Source organism: Emydura macquarii, unplaced genomic scaffold (assembly GCF_026122565.2).
Source record: "Emydura macquarii macquarii isolate MOO-44397 ecotype Brisbane River unplaced genomic scaffold, CSIRO-AGI_Emac_v2 contig_201, whole genome shotgun sequence".
Lineage (NCBI taxonomy): Eukaryota > Metazoa > Chordata > Testudines > Chelidae > Emydura > Emydura macquarii.
The window spans coordinates 236,875-264,231 of NW_027130338.1; the positions used below are offsets into that span (position 1 = coordinate 236,875).

The following is a 27,357-nucleotide window of genomic DNA, read 5'->3' on the forward strand; positions in this document are numbered from 1 at the left end:
CAGTGCTGTGGCCACCTAAGAAACTAGCTAGATGGCAGAGTGTGTTTGAACGTGACCTGATTTCCTGGTCGAGAGGAGCCCAGAGAGGGACGGTCGCAGCAGATCACCCATCTTCTCTCTGCAAAAGTCAGCAAGGGATTGAAGAGGGGCGTCAAGGTTGATAAATAGATGCCAGAGTTCATGCAGCTCTGAGAGAGGCAGTGGAAGTGGTGAAATCGCACTGCTTGGGCAGGAACGTGACAGGGCAGGAGAACAACGGGAGGTCACCCAACATCAAGGTGTTTATTTTCTGCTTCCAAAGTCTCTCCGCTACAAAAACCTATGAAGGGAAAAGGGAGCCTGGCCTGTGGCGCAATCAGGGAGGGGAGCACAGAACTCAGTACAGGCAGAGGCGTGCGCCTGAGGTTCTGGCAGGAATGGAGTTAAAGTTCCACGCTCAGTTGGTCACATTTTAGTGTTTAAACTCAAGCCCAGCTGTCCTCAGGATGAAGTTATTTCATGAGAGGAAAGCAGCACACATGGCTGTTGCCAAAACATCTGGTTACAGCCCATGGCTAATTCCTCCATTTGCTGCAGCAATTCTAGCATCGACCTCTCTGACGGAGGAAAAACAAAAGGAAATAAACATAATCCTTTGTGCAGAGCTCTAAGGCCCTGGGATGAAAGCCCCACGAGGCTGTAGACCCCCCCATCCAACCCCAGAGCAGGAGGCGGCAGCTACCAAGTCCTTGGCTGAGCTGTTATGTCACCCAGCAGCAGAACCCAGGTGTCCTGAGGCCTAGCCACAAAGCCTCCCTCCAGAGCATCCAACGGGACCTTTTGGAGCCCTGAAGTCTTTGCTCCATGCCCTCCTGGCTGTCTGAGAACCAGGCAATGCTGGGAAGGCCCCACAGCAGGCTCAAGTGCTCAGCCATACAGATTATCCCCCCCAACCCCTTATGGCATTTAATTTATCCCAAATCTGAGTGGCCACAGATACTCAAGAGTACTTGAAATCCAAAGGCACAGCCCTTTCACCCGGTCACAACCTATGCGACGCCAATATGTAGCTGAGTCTTTACCTGTCCCCTCCCCTCTGCCCCACCTCCCAGAATGCAATTAGAGAGCACACAAGCAACCCAGCCTGCAGGCCTCCCATCGGAGCGGGTACAAATTGCAAGGCTCTACCAAAAACTCTTGGTTAAAGTCTTTAATAATTACAAGAATTCCAGATTCATCACAGAAGAGCTTAGAACAATAATATTTCTCCGTACAAAGGCAAAATAAACTTTTCAAGTAATAGCATCTTGGCTCTGGAGTTTGAAATGCCTGTGACTGGCAGGAAAGGTCTACTGCTCCTGGCATCAGCCAAGGCACAAAGGCACCTTCCCCCCGGAGGAACTGCTCCAGGTGGCGAGAGGTTATGAAATCTGGACTCTGCCTTCAATGCCTGCAGCTAAGAGGGTGAGTTTGCTGATCGCTGATAACGTGGAGTTCAAAGAAATGCGGGGTCTGGCACAAGAAGAAGCCAGCTAAGGATGTGGCCTCATGTAAAAACAAAAAATGCACTTCCACAGCCCGAGCTAACCAGCTCGGCTTCATCTCCATGCTAACCACAGCGGGTGTTTACAATAAAAGGCAGGGCTGGGGTTTCTCAGAGCTGAAAGTGGCACTGGAAAAATAGCATTCAAAGACACAAAAATCCACTGGCCAAACTGGCCTTGCTGAGCCTACGCAAGGAACCTGTCCTGCAACAAGCACGCCTCTTATTTTGCTTTGTAAGGGAGCTTCCTTTGGCCTTCCCCCAGGGAAGGAACAATCTACAGACTGCCTCAGCGCAGGGCTCCCTTGCAGCTGTACCAGGCACATGTAAGGCACTCAAGGAATTCATTCGAGGAAGCACAGCACTGGTCAGGGAGGAGGAGATTCAGGGGCTCACCAGCCCCTGCACTCCTGCACTCTAGACCCAGGGCTGTGATCAGAGTGCCCGGCAGGAGCCATGAGGAGCCAGGGAGCAGAGCTGATTCAGAGCCAGGGCTGTGAAGGGATTGAAGCAGGCTTGGATCGTGACTAGAATGTATGTTGCAAAGCAGGATCAGAGATAGCTTAAACACCATTGATGCTGGCTCAGTGCTCTCTGCTCTCTCCAGGTCATCACGCACGGCACACATTATGGAACCAACTCAGCTATGACAAAGCTCTCCCCGACTCAGGGATGGGGTGTATGTTATTTACTGTTCCTGCAAAGAGCAAACACCCATGGCTAAGGCTGGGAAAGGCGTTCTGCCCCTCCCTATACGGGCAGAGTCCCCACTCCATCACTGGCAGTGTCCTAAGCCCTCTGTTTAAAATTTTCAGAACACAGTGGCACATTGCTATCACACACCCACGCACCAATATGGTGATCCAAGTGCTTCACAAGCTGTGCCCAAGTCCAAAGACCGCAGAAGGGCCTGTCAGATCCAGAACCCAGCACCAGAGCAGATGCCAGCAGAGGGATTTACAGGGGGTAGAGGACTCAGAAGGGAGAAAAGGCCATTTATATAATGACAACATATTCCCAAAAGGCAGCCACATTGTCATTACTAATATTATTACTGTTGAATACAACCCCATATAAAACTGAAGCAGCAGCAGCAATTTTTATTGAGGAACCTAAACTGAAATAAGTTTAGAACATAATTTAAAAAAATAAAAACAGCAAAAGTAGCAAAATATATGAACTTTTTTTTTTTTTATAGCAACTGATATCTACCAGCCACTAGTAACTTACTACCAAACTGGTATATCTCTGGTAACAACCCTTTTAAAAAGACATGTAAATATATATTCATATTTATACATATTTTTGCTATGTACATAAGATTTGTTTGTTTGTTTGTTTGTTTTTAGCACTGGTATATTTGGCTGCCTCCTCTGCTATCAGTACTGAGCAGGTGTATGTGCTGCGTCTGGCCATTTCCAAGGTATCATGTGTCTGATCAGCAAAGCAAATTAGAATTGGAATTAATAACCCATTGGCCAGTCTTAAAACCATCTCACATAGCAATAGCCACCCAGTTAGGGCTCCCGCACCATCCAACACAGAGATGCTTCCAATGCATTAAGATTTCCCAGCCTACACTTCTTCACTGGAGGTTGAGCCGCACTCAGTGCTGGAATTAGCTTATCAAGCTGTCAGAGTTTGGATCGCATGGGTTTGAAAGTATAAAAGATCACAGGAATAGCCCAGGTTTCCACGTCCTCCTTCCTTGGGAATATCAGTCTGTCAATTCCTTGCAAAGAAGGGAATGCATATTATTGGCTGGTTCCAGAGGAGGGAGCCTGCAGCTGGTTCTCTATCTGGGCACTGGCCAAAAAGCGGGGTTCAGTTTTAGTCCACTGGAATTATTCAAGCACAGATTTCATGGAAAGGAAATTAAAAATAAACCTCTGAGATGCAGATAGTTCACAGCTAAGATGATTGGTGAAGCTGGCATGAGACATCGGTGGATTTGGTTATGGGAAAGGCTATGGTTGTGTCTTTGAAATCCTTTATACAATAGCTAAACGTGACTGATGGCTGCATAGACAGCTTCCTGGCAGCAGCCTGGATAGCAGAGACGCATGCAAACACACACGCACACACACAGAGTTTTCAGTTTGTTGCATGGAAGTCCCAGCCTCAGCGTCGTTTAAGTCCACCGTTGGCATGCTGCGGGGGGCACTTGGGAAGACAAGGTTCGTCTGGAAGAGGATCATGGGAAAAAACAGAGTCCTCCCCCGAGGAGCAGGTGGAGCTGCGGGTATCTGGGAAACTGGGAGAATACTGATCCAGCGGCATGGAAAGATCCAGGTATTCCTGGAAGGGACAAAATCCCAGGGACGCAGCTCAGACTGAGAATCCAGAACCCCAGGGTCACAGCTCAGACCGGGACTCCAGACCCCAGCTCAGAACAGGCCCTGTGGGGAGCACACTACACTAAAGAAACAAGCACAGCCACAACGGGAATCTCGGTTCCTCCCCATGTGAGGGAGCCTTTGCCCTGGTGGGCAGAGGAGGTGCATGCATAGATCTCCCAATGATACCCACAGGCACCAGCAACCACGCTGCCCAGAGCCAACAACTCCAGCTAACACACTTGGATTGAGGATGCCAAGTGAGCATGAGTGAGGCAGGGTGATGCAGAGCTGCTGGGTCTGAAAGTCTCCCAGTAAACGGGACGGGGGGAGAGTTTGCTTCTGGAACAGGCATGTCTTACCTGGTTGGAGGTCATGGCCACGATCCTGTCCAAGTCTTCTACCAGCTGCTTAAAAGTGGGTCTCTGGGACGGGACCGCGTGCCAGCAATCTCGCATCATCATGTATCTGGAAAAAGAGCAGGAGGAGACTGAATAAGGGTCCTGGGGACAATTCCTATCCTGCTAGTCTGTCTGTGAGAGCACAGGTCAGAGCACCTGGGCCTATAAGCAGCCAAACTGAAGCCCACCAAACCTTGGTGACATAGAGCAGAGTGCAACAGGCCCAACACAACCCTGCAGTCCACAGGGATTCTGGCTCCTCACACAGATCGCAATGGAGCACAGCACACAGGGAGCTGCTGTCTCCCTAGGGTGTGCATTGGTGGGAGGGACTCTGTGGGCCACCCAGGCTGCAGTGAGCCACCGGGCCACACCTTGGGCCATGAGAGAATCAGTCAGTGAAGATGTTATTTCTCAGGATTAGTGTTAATCCTTTTCATTAAAAGAAGACACTCCCCCAGGGCTGGGCCTGTTAAAGCACCCTGGGAAGGGTGCTGTGACTTGTTTTAAGAGGGGGATGTAACTAAAGGCTCAGCTAGTCCCTGCTCCGGAGTCAAGTTGGGATTCTCTCTTACTGAGAAATAACAAAGGAAGATGTTGATTATTGCAAACAGATTTAGCTGAGATTTCTGCAGGGCTGGGAAAATAACTCTGAACATCTGCCATTCCCCAAAACATGCACCTGCCACTCAGCTCTCAGCTGTACTGTTTGCACTGCTCAGGAGGCTACGTTTTTAATATGGTCTCTGTAGATCTCTGCAATAAAACCCTTCACTGTTTTATTGAGCTAAAATCCCAACTCTGGCTTTGCTGCAGCCCCAGAATCCTTGTGCTAGAGGAAGGGACAACTGGTGAAAGTCCAGCAAGAAGCAGCATAGAAAGGTCACAGGTTAGAAAAAGGAGTTGGAACAAGCTGGGAAGGGGCAGGCCAGAGGAGAGAGATCTGTCCCCAGATCCAACAGCAAACATCATACAGAGGCCAGCATCAATTTCTCTCTTGCGTCCCGAGCAGGATGGAAAGAGCTGAAGTGGCACCAGGAGAAATTTAGGTTTGACAGGAGGAAGAAATGCAGCAATATGTGAACAGGCTGGGGATGGAACAAGCTGTCAGAAGAAGGGAAGGAACGCCCATCGCTGGAGACACTCAAAGCTGAGATGAGAAGTCAGGGAGCGGATTTCAGCCATCACCACATTCCTGGAAGCTCATCTTCTGAGTTCTGTAAAAGATTCCCCTTCCCTTCTCCTTTTTCCAAGGACATTTCTTTTAAGGACATGTCCACCTAACTAACCACCGGCTGGTGCTATTCGCAATACGGATGCTGGGCCGAAAGCTGCTTCTGTGCCGGGGCAGCGAGGGGAATAAAATTAATCTAAAGCAACACCCCGTAGCAGCCCAGAGCAGCTCTTTCCTCAGAACCAAGTGGAACTGGAACCTTAAAAGCTCAGCATTCTGGTCTGAATCAAGAACGCAAAGCTTGCCAGTGGGCTCTAAAGGCTCGTCTACACGGGGAGTTAGTCCCAATTAACTCTGTGTGTGGACATTCTCATTCTGGAACAAGAGTGCCTTATTCCGAATTATCTTAATCCACTTCCACAGCAGATTAAGCTAATTCACAATGAGGCACTCTAATTCCAGAATAAGAGCATCCACACATGGCATTAATCTGGGAGCAGTTAATCTGCTTTAAATTCACACCCTACTTTATTCTGGATTAACTGTCATAGGTTGACAAACCCTAAATCAAGTTCCCCAGACATTCATCTGTCAGTGAGGGTCCTGGCAAAAAGCAGGGGGAGGGGACAGGTAACATTAGTCAGGACTCTGCCCCCCCTTTCCCACCTCTGCTCTGCTCCCTGGCGGAGAGCTGCACTTACAGTTCATTGGTGCAGTTGCTAGGCTTGTCCATTCTGTGGCCTTCTTTCAATAATTTGAAGAGCTCTTCGACAGGCACCCCGGGGTACGGCGAGCCACCCAGCGTGAAGATCTCCCACAGTAGCACACCAAAGGACCACCTACCCAGACACAAAACCACAATATTGAACCGGCACAGCTCCCACCCCAACACTACCTCGCGACCGGTCTCTCCGCCCGACACACAGCTCCTCAGGCAGCTGCAAACAGGGAGAGGAGAGGATGCCAGTGCTACCCGGGTGTTTCATTAGCTCACAAGAACTACCCACTGATGAAACAATGCCCTGGGTCCATGCGTCGTAGCCCTTAGCCAGCCACTGCCCAGAAGTCACACTTCTAGCTCACTATCCTTTACCTTTTGTTAGGACACTAAGGCCGTGGTTTGCATAAGTGCTTTTGGGTGTCCAACTTGACATAGCTCACAGGGGCCAGCTCTTCAGAAAATGCTGAGCACCCATGCAGTGAAAATCAGGCCCCTTTAAGGTGTCTCAGGCTGGGCATCCAAAATAACTGGGCACTTTTGAAAAACCTTTGCCTAAGTGCCAAATTCAGCTTCCAGTTACACTAGCATAACCGTGCTGGCTTCAACAGCATCACACAGGTGCCACTTGAGAGTGCAACTTCGCTTCCAAACATTCAGCATCGGAAGGCGTACAGGAAAGAGTTTAAAAGCTTTGGGTTACTTATAAGATCTTAGCTGGAAAGTGAAGAGCTGCAATTGGCAACTCAATTCAGTGGCATTTGGAAGACAAACAAGCCCTGCTGCCAAATAATTTAGACTCAAGATATTGTGTCTGCTTATGACAATGATTGTTTCATTAGATTAAGATGAATCACACCTGGTGCCTTTCACCTTTGGGAATATACCCAATACCCAGGAGGCTTTTGGAGCAGCTGCTTGAATGCAACCTGGCAGGACACTGGCTAAATATGAAGGGGAGACATGCAGATAAAGTCCCAGCAAGATGTAACACAGCATGTGTGCTGGGAGAACAGTATGGATGGGCCAGCAATATGGAGCTTCACTCTGCGTCCAGCTGCACATCTGTGTTTGCAGTGGAGAATGCTCAGCACACCGGGCCGGGTGAGAGCGGATGTTATTCATGAGGGAGGGGAGAGAAAAAACATTTCCCTGGAACAGTGACTTTGGTACAGTCCCTCCCACAACCCAGCTGGGCCCTAATCAAGTCTTTCATTCGAGATGTGCGTTGGCATGCATAGCCATGCAAGGAACATGCTGTGCCATAGAGACCTCCCCATGGCTGGTAGGAGCGGTGGGGTACTCACACATCACTCTGGTGGGTGTATATGCGGTCAAACAAGGCCTCCGGCGCCATCCACTTCACTGGCAAGCGACCCTGGAATGCAGGAAAGTCCCCCCTCAGCTCAGCCTCAAGGAGAGAAGCACGCGTAATGCAGATACAGAGGGGAGGCTAATGTACAGCTGAGACAGCCCACCTTGGTTCATGAGCCCTGGGCACTGCCATCAAGGGAGTCAGGACACCTACTCTCTTCAAGCGTCTCTTTGGCAAACAGGGCCCTTCGTCCTGGGTTCTCCTAGTGCTCCCTCCCAGAGGGCTTTACTGACAATCACTTGTTAGGGCTCCCCCGCCCTCTTCTTTCTCGGTTCCCAGACACAGTTCACTGGAAAGCTACAGTCCAGAGTCCAATCTGCAGGCACTCCGCAATGAGTTTATTGGGGGTTACACTGACAAGCTTAAAACCATAACTGCACCTCCAGGCCCTTCACCTCAGTTGGGCTTGTTTCTTTATACGCCGATAGAGTTCCCTGTTCTGTACACCCACAGAACTCCCTCTTCCCCTGACCATGGCTCCGTGCGCCCACAAAACCCCACTCCACCTCCTTCTTCTTGGTAGCCTGAATTATACCTGTAGCCCCCCCGTAGCACCCCTTCCAATATATGCTCCTGTTCTGTTTTAGGGGGTCTGGGGGCTTTGGTACAACCCCTTTTGTACCCCATGGGAGAAGCAGGGAGCAGGGTCACATCTTGGCCGTGGTCACTTTATGGCCCCATGTTTATGTTTCTTTTTAACTCCTCCCTTCACCTCCCTCGCTTTCCCCGCCCATTGCTTGGCTTTGCTCTGGCATCTGTCTTGAAGAGGAGTCAGAGCCGTCCCTCATTTGTGTATCCATGTATCACACCTTCGCTATGCCTATGCCTTGAAACATTTTAACTGCATCCTTTATCTTTCCACAGTGATAAGGAAAACCCACCTAACCGCGGGCAGGCCGAAGGAACACCCTCTGTCTTTGTTCTTTGCTAACGTGTATCTCAGAGACTTCTGCTGTCAGGCAGGCCCCAAAAGCAGGCCCAGAATACCATCTCAGGCAGATACACAGGCCTAAATACTTCTAGAAACCGAACTTACAGACTTGTGTCCTAACATCACTGAAATGCAGCCTCCTCTGGGGGGCAGTGGCAGCTGTTTAACCCTTTTCCCCTAACTAGTTAATGCCGCCCCCCTCCTGAGACAGGCCAGGGAGCGTTCAACAATCCCGTGCGCTTGGGACCTTGGCACCAGGAGGGGAAACGCGCCGCCTGCCCTCTCCCAGCCCCAGTACGTCACTGTACAGCAAGGCCCGCTTGGGAACACGTCAGGGCCTACTCGTTGCCATGGCAACCGAGCAGCATGCGAGGCAGAGGCCAGGCCGTGGGCAGAACTCATGTGCCGTCATGTCACGGCTACAGTAACGAGGAGAACCCCCCTCTGTCTGCATGGCGGCCCTGTTCAGAGAGCTCGGGACTCCGGGACAGACCGCCCTAGAAAGTCTTCAGCCAACTTATAAATGTTGGCCAAGGCCTCAGGAGAAGCCTGCTAGCTCTAAAGCAGAGCTTCACACGTCCTCCCCACGCCCCCTCTGCGCCACTCACGTTGGTGGTCTTCTTGTAGTAATCTATGTGGTGGATGTCCCGGGCCAGGCCGAAGTCCGCGATCTTCATCACGTTGTCTTCCGTCACCAGGACGTTCCTGGCCGCCAGGTCTCTGTGGATGCACTGAAGAGAACGGGGATCCCGTTAGGCCGAGGATTCCTCGTGTTAGCGCAGAGATGGCCTGGCACCGAACTGCCGCCGGCCATCACAGGGCCACAGCCACCATCCCAGAGCACAAAACACAGCCAGACACAGGGGGAACAGCATGCTAAGCCCTAATCCCTCCCTGGCCAAGGCTGGGTGGGACCCTCTAGGGAGGCTATTTCTTTTACTGCTGAGGTTTGTGCAGCTGGCCAGGGCTACTCCAGTATTATTAGAGTTCTCTTTCAAGCATTATAAAGGTGCCCTGATTCCACATAAAATGCAGGCAATGGAGGTTTAATTACATCAATCACCTCCTTTGCTCCGGCCCCACTTCTGTTCCAGCGAGGATTTCCAGAGATGGACTCAGAGCCACTGCATTGCTTGGCTTTTAATTTTCAACATGCTGGGCAAAGAGGCCAGAGCCGCACCTCTGAACTGTTAATATTGGTGCTTATCCACAGAGCCCGGGTAGATGTTCGGGTGGCATTCACGGGCCACAGGCAGTGTCCTCGGCTCTGTTTGGACAGAGGCCACTGGGGGGAGAGGGGAGTTCAGTCTTCACGGATCACTCAGCCCTTGGCCTCCTCCCTCAGCCACAAAGGGGCCAGACAGTGGCAGCTGCAGTGGTGGTTTTGGGGATTTGTGGCCAACAGGACCTGGAGCGAGAGCCCCCAGCTCATTTCACGCAGACCAGCAAATCACCCCCTGAATTTTCAGTCAGTCTCTGGGGCTGTTTCCATGCCTTGGGGCAAGTTCAGACTGGGAACCCAGGGCCTCCACTGGGCAGCGGGTCAGGCTCCTAAAGGGTGCCCAACCACCAGCCCTATGAGCTGCCCCGGCCCTCCCTCAGCTGACAGGGAGGTGGATACAGAGGGCACTCCCTCAGAGAGGGCATTCATGACCACTGCTCACCTTTTTGGATGCCAGGTATTCCATCCCCCTGGCCACCTGGTACGCACAAGACACCAGGTCCTTAAAGGAGAGCTGCTCATCGGGGATGTGGGTGGGGTTGTAGCAGTACTCCATGCCGGGCGGCCGCCGGGCCTGCAGGTACTCCCGCAGGTTGCCTTTGGATGCGTACTCCACGATCACATAGAGTGGGCCTAGTGCAAACGGGAGGGGACAAAGCGGAGCGTCTCAGGCTTTGGGGTTGGATGCACAGGCAGACGTGGCTGTATGGGCATTGAAGTGGCATACTGTGCCCCCCTGCATAAGTCCTTCAGAGCTCTCTGGCCACAGAGCCCCAGGACTGCAAAGTGTCTATTTGAGGGGCTCCCATGGACTTGGACAGGGGTTTCATACAGGGGAGTCCTGCAGGAGCCAGCCCTCAGCAAGGAATCAAGGTCCCGTACGTACATTCCCCCTTCCTCCACCACATACCCCAGTACACTCACACACGTACACACACCACTTATTTGGCCGGTCAGAAGCTGCTCCTCTGACATGTGAGGAGAACAGCTGGCCTTGCTCCCACTCTGTGGTGAGACAGCTTCACTCTACGCCAGAAAAAATCCCACAACAAAACCAAATCCAGGCTCACATGCAGGCTTGGTGTGACGTGACTCATCTAACTCCAGGGCTCTGTGACTCGGAGCTGCAGCCAGCTCTGGCCACGTGAAAACAAACAGCCCTGTTCTGCTCTTCCCCACCACCTATATAAAGTTAGCTGTGTGTGTGTACACACACGTGTGCCTGCACAAATACAACACCGAGGCTTTCAGGCACTGCATGCCTTCTGTTCCTTCAGGCCCAAACACAGAGACGCTCCAGAAACAGTCTGACAACTCTTACGCCACTAGCGTTTGCCAGGAGAGGGGCCTCCATGCCAGTCACAGACTCCCTCTGGTCTTCACTGGGCACTGGCACTTTCAGACAGCGCTGGGATGGCCAACCATTTGCAAAGCTCTTTTGGAGTAAAGTCCTTGTATCTTTCCACCTCCACAACCTCACCGCTGGAGCCCCAGGCTGCCCCAAGCATTCTTGCTGTCCGAGCAGAGAAGCTGGTTCCTGGACTCTCACCCATGCACAAACAACTTACCATCCTGAGTGCAGGCTCCCAGGAGATTGATGATGTTCTTGTGCTTGCCAATCATTTTCATCATCTCCATCTCAGATATCAGATCAGATAAATCCTTCTCCGTAGCATCAGCTTAAAGAATAAAGAAAGACCCAGGTCACATTTATTCAGGCCGGGTTAAGCTAGAGCGAGCCACGGAGCTAGGTCTGCAGCAGCTTCAGTCAGGTAGCTTTAGATATATAGACATGGTTTTCTCTGTCCTCCTCCTTTGAAGAGCTCGCTCACTGTGAGAGATTCACATACAGGCGTATCTTGCTGTAGCCCCATCAGAATGATTTCACCCCAGGAAGTGCTGGAAGTTCCCCTACCTCCGCTCCCCACAGCACATTTCGCAAAGTCAGCAAGGCTGATGCTAGCCTGAACTGAGACAGACTCAGAGAGTCAGCTGCAATGCTAGGAAAAACCCTGTGGTGCCTATGGCCACAACTTACACTTCAGCATCTTGACTGCCACTTTAGTCACTCGGTTCGGCTTGTCCTTGTCAAGGCCAATGGCTTCGGCGAGAACCACCTGCCCAAAGCAGCCTTCACCCAAGGGCTTACTCAGGATGAGTCTAGATGAGAAGAGAGAAGAAGATAAAACCGAGGAGGAAGGGTGCAGCTCACGTTTGCAGAGAGAGATACACTCACACAGAACTAGACACAAGAGATAACCATGCAGAAAGAATGCACCTCCTGTTTGCAGACAGACAGACACAATGCAACACAGGGGGTGTCTTGCAATTTCTGTAGCCACTTGCTTGTGATGGCATGGCATTGCTCTCCTACCAGCAATATTCAGCATAAAGTTTCCCCTGCCTGTTCCGCTTTTGATCACACTGATTATTATTGAAACAATTGAAACTTGGGGTGGGCAGCTCTTCAAGACATAGCACAAGGGCAGCACAGAGCCAGCTGGTGACACGCTTTGGGGAAGAGGGCTGTCTGAGAGACAGCTACTAGGATAACGTACAAGGGATACACTAATACACTAATAAATCCCTGAAGGGACAATGCTGTCAAACTGGCACATATGGCAGCTAATCCAGCTACACAGAGCAAGCTCCCGGCAGTCCCATGGCACAGGGCTAGGCCTGAGTCTCCAAGTCTGTTGTGCAGCTCCGAAGCCTCATGCTCTGAGCTCCGAAGCTAATGGGACCCTTTCCTGATGTTCACTTTTTGCTAAAAGTACCAAAATCCAGAGACTTGAATGTTCCCCACTGTGATTTTCCTTCCTCAGACATCATCACAGGAGAGCTGGTGTCAGCTTCCAATGGGGAGCGATTGGACAACAACCTCCTGATCCACTCCACGCCCCCCCAACAGCAGCTGCCAATGGCTGAGCTGCGGGCCTGAGACAGAGCATTCCAGATGGGAATGTGTGCTCCCCTGGGAAAAGGAGGGCCAACACCCCAGGTGTGCATGGGAATCTGAGAGTCTGTTATGTGCATGATATTGCACTAGTGAGTTCAGAACAGACTCCAGCAAGGCCATAAGCCCTTCGTAGGCCAGAGAAGTCTGTGTCCGAGCTAAGGAACCCACCACCGCTCAGAGCGCATGGATATTTTTGCCTACCAGGATGCATTTTAAAGGAGAGTTATAGTCAGAGAGCAGAGACTTCAGGACAAGCTTGTGATCAATGCAGTGTGCCCATATTAGGCTGCTGGAGACAGATCAATTCATGTTCCATGAAAGCCTCACCTTCCTTCGATTTTAGTGTGGGTGTAATCTCTCTGCAGGGCTGGGAATATTCTGAGCACCTGCAGTGGCTGGGGAAGGAAGAGAGGCTGAGGTTTCAGGAGCGTCAAAGGCTGGGAATGGAGGGGTTAATCGCAAAGAAAGAAGCACACCCAGCAGTCATTTATCTTGGCTCGTTGAATTCACGGAACAAGTGCACGGAGGGGTGCAGTTCCCCCCTGCTGCTGGCCTGGAAGCAGCCATGGGAGAAGGGAGAAGCACACAGGTCCCTGGGAGCAGCGTCTAATACACGCTCACCCTAAGCCTGCAGAAGCAGCACACATCCTAGGGGAAAGTTCCCAAATGGCTGCTTCTGGGAGGAAAACACCAGCCCTGAGTCTGTAATTAAGGGACATGATGTGCTAAGACTTGATCACGCTTCTGCTGACACCAGCAGGAGTCTTTCCTTGACTTCAGTAGCATTTGGATCAGGCTGTGGAGGAATTGTGATCAGGTGCAGGAGCCAGCTAGGTACAGAAACGCTGGGGCCACCCCTCTGTGGAGCCCAGAGCAAGAGAGTGCATCACCTGTCCCTTGGCAGCTCCCACCGAGGGTCTTCGGGAAGCTCGTATTCCGAGACGCCAGCCAGCATTGGAGTACCACTAGAGGAGAGCCGCGAGGGCCTGACTAGCATCACCCCGGAGTTCATGGAGGAGCTGGAGTCTGCTGACACCTGCAGTGGAGAGGGCCAAAGGACAGTGGGGTTATCTTCAGGAAACACCTGAGTGGGGACATTCTTGGTTCCAATAAGGAGAGAAGCTGCTGCCCAAGGAACTTTAGTTACCTGCTGGACGTGGAGGGAGTCCGCTCGCTGTCCTGAATCTCTGCTGCAGGATGCAGTGGCCTGGCCCTTCTCTAGCCCTTTTCGTCTGGGCACCTCAAAGTGCTTTACAAACCTCAGTGAACCCTCACAGTCCCCCTTGGGAGGCAGGTCCAAAAAAAGATATCACTCCACCCGCCTTGTCTCTCTAGTGAGCGCTGGGAGGCACGCGTGTGAGTGTGTATAAGATGGTGCTTATCTGTTGTCTTACAGAATTGGGGGTTTTAAAGAGCCTCTGCACAGCACCAGACGGGCACTTTATACATAGCTTAGAAACACGGTGGAGATCAGCCTGGTTTTTAACCCTCTTAACAAGCCCACCCATAGCCCCTACATGGAGGCTCTGCTTTGCAAGCAGTCCAGATTGCAGTAGTCTGTAAGCCACAGACACAGACTATGCATGGGAATAGGTGTCCCTTGCCCAACTCAAACAACATGTTCTTGTCCGTTCCCCCTCCTGAGCCCTCAGAAAGAGAGAGAGGAACCTCCCCTTGCTGATTGTGCAGCTGGCAGGACAGGGTGGCCAGGGTGGCACTGCTGGGCAGGCAGCAGGGGCTCTGAGGAAAGGCAGTATGTACAAACAAACCCCCTATCTACTTTCTGTTACCTGTCTGCGCAGTGGGATGCTCTTGGCCAGCTTGTGCACAGCCAGCTGGCTGTTGAAGTCAGTCTTCTTGGTGGTGCTCTTCATCTTGTAGATGATGACGGTCACCAACATGCAGGAGATCAGAAAGGCCCCCGTGCAGTAAATGATGATCTCCAGGTACAGAGGCGAGGTCATCATGGCCGGCCTCTCTTCAATAGCTGGGTCAGTGTGAACAAGGCGTTAGTGCTGCAAATCCTTTGTGGGGCAGTGTGTTAAAACCAGGAGTGGGGGGACGCACCCACAGAGATTGGGATGGGACATAACCCCCCTCCCCCCTCTCCTCACCCTCACTGGCCCAGAGACACTTTAAACACAGCTGAGTCCAAGCCAGGCAAACCTCCTGGCTCCAGCTATCTCAGGGTCTGAGCCTGTCTAAACCAAAGAGGACACAGAACTCAACACACATCAGGGAACAGCTGAGGCCAGCCGGCTCCACACTGCCCCAGCACGCGAGTGACCATGCGGTGTTACCGAGCTGCCCAGCCAGGCTAGCTAACCAGAGTTTGGAGAGACATTAAGAACAAGCACAAACCTTTATATAAAAGGGCAGATATCCCTCCACTCCTGCCCCACTATGAACAGAGGTTGGCTGGTGGGAAAGAAGTAGCTGAGGGAACCTGAGACCAAACGGCCAGGCCATGCAATCCCTTCACTGCAAACCAAGAGGGAGCAAATGCACATGCCAGGGAGAGACGGCGGGACAGTAACCTCCTCTAAGGAGCAGAGGCTAAATAAGAATTACAACCATACAGTGGGGTTCTCAGCCTATTACCCCTGGGGGCTGCATATGCAGCACGCTGTGTGTTAGGTCAGGTGGGCTGTATCCAAACGATGTATCCTACCTGTATGGCCCTGAGAATGTCACATGGGCCACAGCTGGGTGCTGACTGGGCCACAAGTAGCCTGTGGGCTGCGGGTTGAGCACCACTGACATGCATAAAAGTGGGGGGATAGCAAGCAGAGCACTCCTGGGCCTTGCCATGGCTCCTGTGTGGTCAGGCTTAGAGATCAGGGCAGAAGTTAGAGCCAGGAATCAGAACCAGATTATCTGAAATCACGGAAGGCAGGAGCAGGGCTTGTTCCAAGGCAGGCGTGAGACTGGGAGAGGAGTGGAACAAGGCCGGGTGCAGGGCAAACTCTGGGCCAGAGCAGGGCTTGTTCCAAGGCAGGCGTGAGACTGGGAGAGGAGTGGAACAAGGCCGGGTGCAGGGCAAACTCTGGGCCAGAGCCGGGCTTGTTCCAAGGCAGGCGTGAGACTGGGAGAGGAGTGGAACAAGGCCGGGTGCAGGGCACACTCTGGGCCAGAGCAGGGTAAGCACAGGAAGGCAGAACATCCCCAGGCATGTGCACTGAGCAGCTGGCCAGCTGCTGCTGCTAAGCATAGGAGCAGGCCTGCTAGCTTCCTCGGCCAGTCAGGCAGGGGGGTCGGTCAGGTGGCCCAGCTAACGTGGCCCAGCTGTGCATGCTAGGCCATCACAAGACTGAGTGGGCGCAGCTGCAGAGCCTTTGTCCTGACAGCCAGGAGAGTAGCAGAGGCTGTGCTGAGCTCAGCACCATTTCCAGGGGCTCTGCTGGAAGGTTCTGGAATGGTAGCGACTTAGTTTGAACCCAGGCAGCAGGGCAAGATCCGCCGGCGTTGTAAAGAGGTGCACTGCTCCTCCCCTCGGCAGGGGCTGAGGCCTGGGGCGGGGACACCCCCTTTCTGTTCCTGGCAGAAAAGGGGGGATTGCGGGACATGTACCTTTGAGGATTTTCATCCCCAGTCTGAACTGGAACTGTAGCTTTCCAGGGGGGCGTTCCCAAGAACAATGCTGGGACAAAGCGGACAGGCTAAAAGAAAGTGCTATCTGTCTGAGGCTGAAAATGGTTTGAACAGGCGTCCCAGGCATTAAAAATAAATTACCGTGGGGGCTGGTTTTTATTAAAAAAAATATTTGCTAGCAGCAGAGAGTTTCATTTTGTCAGGAGACAACACCTGCCCCCCGCCCCCAGGGGTTTGCCTCCTTTCTGAACTGCAGGGGGAATCTCTACTGGCAAACCCACAGCTGAGTAGTAGCGAGAGTGGTGGATGTTCAGGAAAAATGTCGGCACAGGCGCAGCCCCGTGGCCCGGTGTATTACAGCCGGCACCAGAGACGTCACGGGTGTTGCGGTGTATTCAGAGACAAGCCCCCAACCTTCCCCTCCCGGAAGAACAGAGAGCCTCAGAGAAAGGCATGAGAGGGAGTCCAAGTCTTCCGTGCTATGCTCCACTGGAGAGAAGCAGACACGGTCTCCCGTTCAGATCCCAGAGCTCTGAACAAGGCAGGTCTGACAAGGGAGGAGAGGCTGATAACAGAGGAAGTTTTTGTCTGAAAAGCACCACCAGGCTCACCCCAAAAACTTCCTGCAGCTGCTGGTTATCAGGCCTTGTCAGGGAAAAGGGCATGGCTGGGCCAGACCCATGCCAAAGCAGGAGCACGAAATGCCCAGCCGAAGCTCATGCAGAGGAAATAGCACAGCAGCCCCAGCACCCAGGGGTCAGGTTCCAGTCCTCCTCAGGGCAAAGCCAGGGCTACTAATGCTCAAAATGCCCCAGGGCAGGAGGCTCTGGGGGGGAAGGAGAGGGGAGATGGCACGAGGAATGGGGGCTGCTGCTGGCTCACCACTTTCCTTAATTGAACCAATTTGTTTTAACTTAGTTCTATTTACGGGGGGCAAAGGGAACCAGGAGCCTCCTCCAGGATTCCCTTCTTTCACCCCCGTCAAAGGCCCAGCCTCAGACTAAACGGCCTTTTCCACTCAAGATGGCTTCAGATCCAATCTGTGCTGCCCCTGGGCTGGCGAGAAGGGTCTGAGAGCACGGCTCTGCCTCTGTAGGCTGCATTCGCTGTCCCTCTGCAGTCCCCGCTCCTCACCACCCTCCACGTGCTGCCACTGAGATGTCCTCTGGGTTCCCTCCTCCATTGAAACAGAGGGGCCACCTCTTGCCCTGAGGCTTCCAGAGGCATGGGCGGTTCCTAGTGCTGCTCCTAGCATGGTGGAGACAGAGACATTATTATAGCACCAGGCTAATGCTTTGGAGCTTTGGCCAGCCGGTGTGGGGACTAGGGGGTGGCAGGACTGGATTGGTAAACCCTGGCATTGCCTGAGAGGACGGAACCAGCCTGTTCTAGTTGGACTGAACCACTGGTTAAACTGAAATCATAGATATGCATTGCCTCGGCCTGAGAGAGAGCCTTGGCCACCGAATCTGAACCGCCTCAAAGGTGGAGGGAGGAAGGGCCCTGGCGCCAAGCGGAGAGGGCACCTGCTCCTGCCAGCTCTAGCCGGAGAGACAGACCCATTGGGCAGCATTAAATTAGCCCCCTGCTCTGGAGTCTGACTGGCAGGCAAGTCCTAATTTGTCATCAGTGCGGACTGGCTGAGAGCACGGCCTTTACAGGGGAAGCCAGGTATCTAGGCGGGGATGAATTGACTGGCAGGCCCTGCGCTTTTCCCCAGCAGGGAGCACAGGGGTTGCTAGGAAAGCCCAGGCTCTCTTCCAGGCTGCAATGCATACTTCATCAAACGTGGAAAGGAGGTGGGACAAGGACAGCAGCAGGAGGAGTATGTACCTTCGAGAACTGTCAACCATGCAGAGTGATGGGAGATCCCAATAGAATTACCCGCCAAACATGTATACTCCCCAGCATCCTCAAATGAGACATTCCTTAAGTGAAGGACTTCCATTTCTTTGTCCGTTGTGTTAACTCCAGCCGTCTAGAAGAAAACAAATGGAAGCAAAAAACGGACAAGCAAACGACATGAGATCTTCTCGGAACCACGCTGGAGGAGGGGGAGGAATGTGCCCTGGTGTCTCATTTGCCAGACCCCCGGGGTAGCAGAGAGAGACCACTGTAGACCTGTTAAAGAGACCCTTAGGACGACCTTTGATCCAGGCTGACCTAAGGAGATGTTTGTTAAAACCCTTCACCAAACTGAATTCCCTGCCCATCTGAACATGCTGGTGATGGGCTGCATGGAAAAATGGACCTCAGGAAGAAGGGCCGGCTTAGTTTCACACAACACAGATGCACAGGGGAGGCGATGGGGTTGGAGGGGAAACATGACGGAAGACAACATAGCGGAAGGAGTGGGGTTTGGGTAGGGAGATGACCGACTGTGAGACAGAGGGGAGAACACAGCACTGTATTGTCGTCTAACCACAGTCAGATCCGGTGCATAGATTGAGGTTTGAAAAAGAGGAAGCGTCAGCAAAATAAGGCTGGGTCACTTCTTTATTTTGGAAGGGGGTCTAACTTAGCAAAGACCCCAAACCCAGCTGTGCTAGAAAAGCGCAGCTGGAGTGAGAAGTGACAGCTCCTGTTTTAACAGGAAGATGCTGGGGTGGTTTGGATGCACCTATCAAATGTGTTTTGCTAATACAGTGAGAGAGAACAGGGGGGAAACGTCGAGGAGGGGAAGGTGGGCAAGCGACACAGAGCATAAAACTAAACTGGCCACTGCGAGTATTTTTCCATGGCTTGTGGCACCAGAAATATAGCAGAAACAAGAGAGCCCAGAGTTTTGTTTTCCACCGCTAGGGACTGACTGTCCAAGTAAGATCCCAGTTGGTGTTCTTCAGTTTACCTTTTGCCATGGGTCTGGTGACAGAGAGCCACGCAGACTGGTTAGCCTCGCCAATATAATTGGAAACCTTACAAATATACTCCCCGCTCTCGGCCTCTGTCACATTATACAGGGTCAGCACCTCCGCATCAGAGCTATTAATTCCCGAGTGCTAGAACAAACCAACAACACAGGAGTCACATTGACACAGTCAGAAATTGCAGCCCCAAGATCAACATCAATCACATCATCAGTGTCTTGCCCAAACGCTGAATCAAGGGGCGACTAGTTCAAGTCCTCTGTGCCCCATCCCCTCCTATCAAGCAGTGGCATTGTCTGTTTGCAGAAGAGCAAGGGTCGGATAATAAGCGAAACGCGCACAGCCCTGAGGTGCCTACAGCTTTAAGGAAGGAGGGTGTGTGCACTGAAACAGCTGACTGATGCAGTGGGTTGTGGCAAACCTGGAGTCATGACAATTTGGTGACCGGTGCAGAAAGTCAGCAACACCGCAACCTTTCTACCCGCCATTTGAATGAACACGTGAGCACGCCCAGAGCTCCCAGATGAATGCGCATGCCCTGCTTGAGAAGGAACAGATTCATGGTGGGGCACTATGGTGGCCATAAAACCACTGGATAAAGGGCACAATGGTTTCCGTGAAGTGGCACACGCTGCTGTTAGGTACAACATAGCAGAAATGTGGGTGCAAGCCAGGGGTTGCATCAGCTGCTTCAGCTCTCTGCAGGCTTGTGGTGGAGGCTGCGGGAGCCGGGCTCACATGGGAACTGTTACCTTGCTTTGCACATTAGCTATTTTTAAAATAACAATTCACGGAATCGGAGTGACCCTCCCCTAGCCCGCTGCATCTCTGAGCATGCAGATCCAAGAGCCACCGAATGCTCCACTGACAGTCCAGTCCTGTGCCAGTCCCACTCTCTGCCCCCCACCTCACTCTACACCAGTGTATTTAGTCCAGCTTGGTGCTTCGGAGAGGGCACCTCATATCCACATTCTGCTGAAAAGACCAGCGTCTTCCAGTCCTAACCACTCCCCGTCCCCTGCTCCAGGCTTTGCAGGGAGGAGAGGACAGGAGAAGGCTCTGCATGTCCAATTGTCTTGGCTCAGCTGGGCAGAAGCCTGGTACCTAACCCAGACTGAATGGCAGCAAACACCATTCCCCTGCCCTGTTCCAGGTAGGCCAGTTCCATCCCAAATGGCTTCCTTCCCCAATTCATTTCCTCCTCACCAGCTCCATTCCCGGCTCATCCTGTGAAGGAAACCAAAGTGGCCACCCAGAATGGGATGTTACCTTCAGGATCTGGACGTAGGGTAAATTATCCGGCCCGATCTTGCTGCCATTGACTTCTATGTGCTTCAGCCACTGGATGTGGGGCTGTGGGTCGCTGTAAACTTTGCACACAAACTCCACATTGCTGCCCAGCGCCACTGTCTTGTTAGCAGGGAGCCCAGCTTGAAGGATGGGCCGGTGAGGTGATCTCTCTGGAAGGCATGGCAAGAGAGGAGAGGGTCTCACAAAACCAAGGCGCCAAGTCCGGTGGGCAATGAAAGGGCAGGTCTGGGTGGCCCAGGCATTGCTCTCCGTCTAACACACATACGCTTTGCCAGAGAAAATACCTTTTCTTGGCTACGTTTTTTTCCGTGCTGCTTGCAGCCCAGTAGACGCTGTTTCTTATGAGGGCCTGTGGCTGAGGTTCCACATGTTTTAGAAGACTAGTCTTAGCACATCACGGGCTATCCTGTCCCAGACTTGTCTCTCCCCTCCTGCAAAGTGCTCACACAGAACCTGCTCGAGAGCTCAAATACTGGAGGGCACCTCAGGAGTGACAGCACAGAAGTGGGGGCCTAGAGTATTTAGCATCACTCCTCCCTCACTTCCACTCCCGCAGTCCTGGAATAGCATTATCAGGTGGGTTGACCTGGTGTCTGGCTATCGGTGGAGGCAGGGCATTGAAATCTACCCACGAAGCTACTTTTTGACACTCCTTATGTGTGCGGCAAGTGAGAGAAGGCAGAAGTAGGAGAAGTGCCAGAGACCCATGAACTCCACTCCAGACTTTGCTATTGATTTTACGCGGCAGGTGGTCAGACGCTAAGGTGGTGGGCGGCAGCCTAAAACTTTAAGACAGACAGAAAATGGTTACAGGATGAGAGGCAAGCCCAGAACACTGGGAGCCTCCTGACCTCACTCTATGGGCCAACAATACAAGCAAGGCAACATGGAGCTACTGAAAACACAGACCTGTCCCCAGCCTTGAGAACAGAACCACTGCTCGAAGTGGGCCGGGCACGGGCAGGGATGCAGTCCAGCTCCTCTCGTGCTGCTCAGGCTCAGAAGGCAAGCAAGCATGAACAAGACAGATGTGGGTGCAGCTTCCCAGAAACAAAGAGAATTAGGCACATGGCAGCAGGAGGAGGGAAAGGCCCTGCAGCCAGCCACTGCCTTCGCATCTTCACTTGGGATGTGACAAAGCAGGGATTAAGGGGTTATTTTTTCACTGCGAGCAGCCGGAGCCAAGATCCTTTTCATCCCAGCCAGTCGCTTATTAAAAATACAAAGGGAAAGCTTCACAGGCTGCTTTCCCCTCTAATCCCTCTCGCTAAGGAACCTTGATGTGCGGCCCCCTGTATCCTAAAATCATACTCCACTTCCTGAAGTAAGTGTCACAGGGCCGGCGCATGCCCTGCCAAGAGCTCCCGGTCCCCTCTCCTGGTGCTCACATCCGCCTGGAATTCCACTGCGTGCTCTCTGCACTGCCTCACCACTCCCCTGCTGCCCCCGCCTGCTTCCTGTCCCGAGAGCCGCTCGAGGCCTCGTCGGAGACTTACAGCCAGGCCTGATCACTGCGGAGGCCAGACGACAGCTGGCTTCTCTGGCCAGGGGGGAAAGAATGGACAAAGCTGACGACTGAGAGCCTCGGCTCTGGAAGGAGCTGCCAAGGACAGGCCCGTGCCCCTAACCCTGACCAATGCAGCAACCACCCTGGCAGGGGCCTAGAGATGCCAGAGGTGGCACGAAGATGCCAGGAAGCCGGTGTGGCTCTCTGTGTCACCCTCAGCACTTGAATTTCCACTCGGGGGAGAGTGGAAGGGGAAGAGCTGTTGTTAATTTATTCGTGACCGCCCAACCTGCTCTCTGATTCTCTTGCGCTCGCCGCTGGCTGGAATGAAATGGAAGTACCGCGCAGTGTAGGTGTCCGTGGATGAGGACAGGTCTGATACTTTGTGACCAAACCTTCCTGAGCTGGGGCATGGCAAGGAAGGATTCACATGGGGTACTTAGGGGCAGTGCTAGCCACTGACCTCCAAAAGGATTTCCAATGACAGATGCCCAAAAAGCCCCTTATGAAACCAAAATAAAAAGGCCACCCAGCCAGTTCTGATGGGTGACTTTAGCAGCAGAGGGCAGTTTGATTCCATCTGTCTTTCAACAAAAGGTGGCCGTGGGGGTGAAGGGAAATGGGGCAATGCAATCAAGCAGGGAGGAGACCTTCCCTTCCCAAGGACAGACAAGAGGGCATGACGGGACTCTCCCCGACCCCAGACGGGCCCTGAAGCCATGCCAAGGATCAGGTGCAAGGCCAAACGGAGTGGTGTGCAGAAGCTGCAGGAAAGGCAGCACGCTGCTCCAGAGCGGGGATGGAGGTGGTTTCCTGCTGGGATAGTGAACTGGGGTGGTGAATGGGGCTGACCACCCTCCCTAGCACAAACAGACACTGTTCGGAAACGGGGGCGTGGGGGGCAGACAGGTGAAATTCTTGTCAAGGAGCTAGGGGGAGGGCGGTCAACATGGCTACCTATTCATCCAAGGTCAAAGGTCAAACCAACCTAATTGGGCCTAGCCGCTTAACCAAGAGTTTGCCACTCTTTGGTGGTGAGTGAGCATTAAGAAACCCCTTTGTTCACGCTGCGCACTAGTCCCTTCAGTTTGCTCAGTGTAATCAAATTAAATCACATTTGGAACGGTTCATTTACTGACACATGTGGAGCTGCCCGGAGTCCAGCCTCCCCGGCTGGGAGTGAAGGCTAATACGGCGATTAAAATAAAAAGGGTCCGCCTCAGTCGACGAAATTATTTTAACTACCAGAAAACAAAAATCCAAAAACCAACACCTCTGAGGCCAAGGCCCCCGTCTCCCAGTGGGGAAAAGCCGAGCTATGGGAAGACAAAAGAGAGGAGTCTGATTATAGCCTAGGAAGTGACAATTAGAGGGGAAAGCAGAGTCCATCTAGTCTAGGTGCTTGGGTAGCCCCTCGCTGTGCAGTATCCAAGCGCCTCCCAAGTAACAACAGCGCCACACACCAGCTCTCTTGCCCAGGAGTAGAAACTGGGGGAGGTAACCCATTTAATTTGAATTAGCGGGTGCATGTGTGGTGGTGTAGACACATGCAGGCAAGGAGCTTTTGGAGGGAAAGCTGAGTTGGCGAAAAGGACTTTGCGCTTGGCTCCGAGCGCTGCGAGGCCCAGGGGTGGTTTGCACTCTGGTGGCAGCCCTGCTTGTGGCGTCTGGGCGCCTTCCCGGATGAGGTGGAGTGGCATTTGTGAGAACACTGGCAGTACGCCGGTTCCCCTCCCGGAGGTGAGCCAGCCACTAGAAACTTGCTGAATGCACAGCAGTGATGTGTGCTCTATAGCTCACCGCCCTGCTGAACACCTTCGCTTCCTCTGGGAAAGTGCCATGAGATCCAGCTTCCTCTTGGGCTGCAGCCGGCCAGAAGAGACTCGCTATAATGTCTCCGGCTAAGCAGTGGGGCAGAACTTCACCCCTAGCCCCCAGTATTGTCCTGCAGTGGCCGTGTGGGATAACAGCCTGGTGTGGGAGCTCGACCCATGACCTTTTGGCCCAAAGAGGAGACAGCAACCAGCTGACACCTCATCTAAGAGGTGGGCTGAAATCTTACACCGGTCCCGGATTCCCACCATCACACGCAGCGAGGTGACTAGAGCAAGTTATAAAGCTTCGGGCAATTCCTTTCCTCCCTCCCCAGAGGCTTTGCTGCAGGGGTGGATCCTGGACCCAGAACACCGCTCTCCCAACCTGGGGCCTCAGTTCAAGAGCTCAGATTCTCAGCATCTGCCGCTGCTGCCGCAGCCTTCAAGTCAGCAGCTGTAATCCCCAACCACAGCCCTATGAGGGCATCCCCAGGACCCAGAACATGGTGCAAACGGCTGCAGCTAGTGGGACAGAATCGTTCCAGTGGCCAACAAGCCATTGTAAAGGCAGGCAGCCTGCTTGCCAGAGGGCTCTTTGGAACAAAACAGGACCTCTGGGGCGTCCCCTCCGCTGCATGACAGTGACTCCCTGGGCTACGTTTTATGGCTTCTGTCACTGGTTTCCCATGGACATATGTGTCCAGTTTTCCCTCCTAATCTGAGAGCCAGGCTTCCTCACCCACTACGTCGAGCTGATAGGTGTGGTTGATGCTCCCGTATCTGTTCTCCACGATGCAGGTGTAGTTGCCTTTATCAGACGGCACCACTGAGTCCATGATGATGCTCCAGGTTGCGTAGCGGACCTGAGGAGGCAGGAGAGGTGACAAAGCCAGTTCAGCCTGGTTATCTGCACACGGCTTTGACACCCGCTTACTCCAAACGATGTGGTGAGGAATTAGTGGCCCCAGCCCAGGCCAGGGCTGTGCTGGATAGAACACATGCACTCTCATTCCAGAGCGCATCAAAGCCATCTCGGACCCCTTGGCCTCGTGCTCCAGGCAGGCCATAAATCTCCCCTTTACCCTTGGCTACAGGAGGACGGTAATCACTCCCAGTTGTTGTCAGTGGAGTCTGATGGGCTTGCACTGACTGCAGGAAACCCCTCTCCAGGCAGCCCCGGCCCGCTCTCCTGCTCACAGCACCCGAGGAGCAGAATTTCACTGCTCCAGACTGTCCCTGTCTGTGTGACCCGGCTCCCTGTGACTCCACAGGAAGCCATGACTTGGATAAGCGCGGCTCCCTAGCCAGTCCTCACCACCAAGCGGGGTACAATTCCAGTTCAGCAGACAGGACAGGGTTAGACGGTTTTATACACAAGCCTGGATCTGGAGCCCATCCCTGAGTGACCTCCCAACCCCCTGATTTTGTCCCCATTTGTGGGTCAATCCTCGTCCCACCCTCACTCCCAGGGCCAGCCCTCGGCACCTGACCGCAGGGGGCTCTCTGTCACATCAGCCCCTTGGGGATTAAAGCATGCAGCTGAGCAAGGGACCTCCTGAATTTTTTCACAGGGGTCAACATGAGACTGTAGGCCAGACGCTGCCCCATGCAGTTCACAGGACCTCGGCAAGCTCCAAACTGCTCCGCATGCTCCAGGCCGGGGAACTGCGACACATGCACTGCTCAGCTGCAGCATCTTGGAGCAGCGAGACTGTTTCCTGCCCTCCCAACCCCAGAGCAGCCCGGATCTTGGCTGCTTGGCTTGGAGAGGGCAAGGGGTGACAAGGAGGGGCTTGACTGTGGATGTCCTATGCTGAGCTAGCCTCTCCCCTATGGCGCCCTGGAAGCTGCAAGCCGAGCTCCCTCCCCTCAACTGGCCATGCTCGCTTCTGAGGAAGGCTGGCCCTCGGCTGAAGGGCCCCGCAGGGCACTCAGAAGATTGGGATTCAGGGCGTGGCTATAAGTGATCTTGGGCTACCCCGTGCCCCCGTTTTCCACCTATAAAAAGGGCTCCCAGCACTGGTACTTCCTTTCTCCTGGGCTGTGTCTTGTCTATTTAAATGGTAAGGAAGGGCAGGAGCCGTCTCACCGCGTGCAGCTATGGCCAGCACCTAGCACACCGGGGCCCTGATCACATGAATAACGAGAACGGTAAATATAAAACATCCCCTCCTAGTAAAAGTGGAGGGGCGGGGAGGGAAGGCTTGTGTCAATGGCAAAGGAAAGTGGTTTTCCATGGTGTCTCATGAGCACCAGGAGGGTCAGAATGAAAGCGCACCATGACAGGGTGTTAGAGGGATGAAGTATTCATTAACACTAAGGGGACTTTCCTTGTCTGAAAGGCCAGTCTCACTCTCACCTTTGATTCCTTAGGATCAGACAAGAGACTCTTTGAGCAGATAGCTCCGCCCCAGGATGTAATACAACGAGCTTAGCAGAGTCATGATGTGGCTGAATTCCTGCTGGTTGTGCTGGCACCTTGAGGGACCCTAACCGGACATGGTTTAATTTGCACAGTAAAGCGCATGAGTCAGTGGCCAATGAATAACCAAACTCTGCTAGCTGAAGGGGAGGGCAGAGCAGAGGCTGACTCAGAGAGTGTCTCTGGCAGGAGAGGCAAAGTCTCCTGGGAGACCTGTGGCTCCTATCCACAAGCACAGGGAACACACTATTGGAGGTGGCAGCTGCTACAGAACTGGCCATACAACGTTCCCCGCCTGAGTCTCTCTGGCTGATGCCAGCTCCTAGTCGGCACAGGGAAACCATCTCCAAAAACAGATCTATGGCTGATCTGCTTCCTTGCCTGGCGCCCCGAACAGAGGTGCTGACGCAGGCGGGAATCCTCATCTCTTGGGCACACAGAGATCAGAACCAGCGATTGTTCAAAACGCCTCTTCCTCCATTCCCACACAATGCAGTTGGGGTGCAGTTGGCAGTAACCTCTGCTAGACCAGTCCTGGTTCCCCCGCCCCAGCTCTCCTCTTGCTGCACTCCTGGACTCCAATACACAGCTCTGTGGAGTCTCCTAAATCGTGACCCACAGCCCCCTATTGCTATTCCAGTTCGGACCCCCTCTGTTGCTCTCCTGATGCCCCTCAATCCTACAGGCACTCAGGGCCAGTCCCCCTTTCCCTCTCTATCAGAGGGAGAACTGTTTGCCAAACTGTCTTATGATTTTATTGTCAGGGTTTGGACGAGGCCCACCAAATTTGCTTTCTGAGGAGACCTGAAAAAGGTTTTGAACTCAGGTCTCCATCAACGAAAGGCTAATTCAAGAGCACACAAGGCCATCCAGCTGCTCTAGTGTTTCTCCAGGCCCAGGAGACTGGCCCACTCCGCCAGGCAAAAACAAAAAGTAGCTGCCACAAATAACTGTACGACAAACAAGAGTGCATCAACGGGGCTCAATTTCACTGCCAGAGGGAAGAGTAATTCTCATCTGAAAATGGCACGGAACCTTCTTCAGATTGGTTTGATTCCAGAGAAACGAGGGTAATTATCTGATGCATGAATCATGGATTGTGTCTCATTAAAACCACTATTGATTCCTCTTGAGAGGCCTTGACCAACACTTCAGTTTGAAAAAGAGAAGGAAAAAAAGGCCGGTTCCTCCCTCTGGCTGCTTTGGC

At 53.0% G+C, this 27,357-nt stretch overlaps 1 protein-coding gene across 5 annotated transcripts in view; it reads right to left on the bottom strand.

Annotated features, from left to right (window-relative positions):
• Positions 1–1,174: 1,174 nt before the first annotated feature.
• FGFR1 (fibroblast growth factor receptor 1) overlaps positions 1,175–27,357 on the bottom strand; it is a 65,230-nt gene continuing 39,047 nt past the window's right edge. For 3 of the 5 annotated variants that reach the window (XM_067545036.1, XM_067545013.1, XM_067545027.1), the window contains 13 exons: positions 24,468–24,591; positions 20,366–20,556; positions 18,063–18,207; positions 14,422–14,625; positions 13,529–13,673; positions 11,718–11,839; positions 11,248–11,358; positions 10,122–10,312; positions 9,066–9,188; positions 7,459–7,529; positions 6,135–6,272; positions 4,221–4,326; positions 1,175–3,820 (listed from right to left, as the gene is read on the bottom strand). In XM_067545036.1, coding sequence (XP_067401137.1) covers positions 3,644–3,820; positions 4,221–4,326; positions 6,135–6,272; positions 7,459–7,529; positions 9,066–9,188; positions 10,122–10,312; positions 11,248–11,358; positions 11,718–11,839; positions 13,529–13,673; positions 14,422–14,625; positions 18,063–18,207; positions 20,366–20,556; positions 24,468–24,591 — 1,848 coding nt within the window. In that variant the 3' untranslated portion in view covers positions 1,175–3,643. Of the gene's footprint in view, positions 3,821–4,220; positions 4,327–6,134; positions 6,273–7,458; positions 7,530–9,065; positions 9,189–10,121; positions 10,313–11,247; positions 11,359–11,717; positions 11,840–13,528; positions 13,675–14,421; positions 14,626–18,062; positions 18,208–20,365; positions 20,557–24,467; positions 24,592–27,357 lie in introns of all 5 variants that reach the window. The other 2 variants (XM_067545045.1, XM_067545022.1) reach the window with 1 other exon arrangement.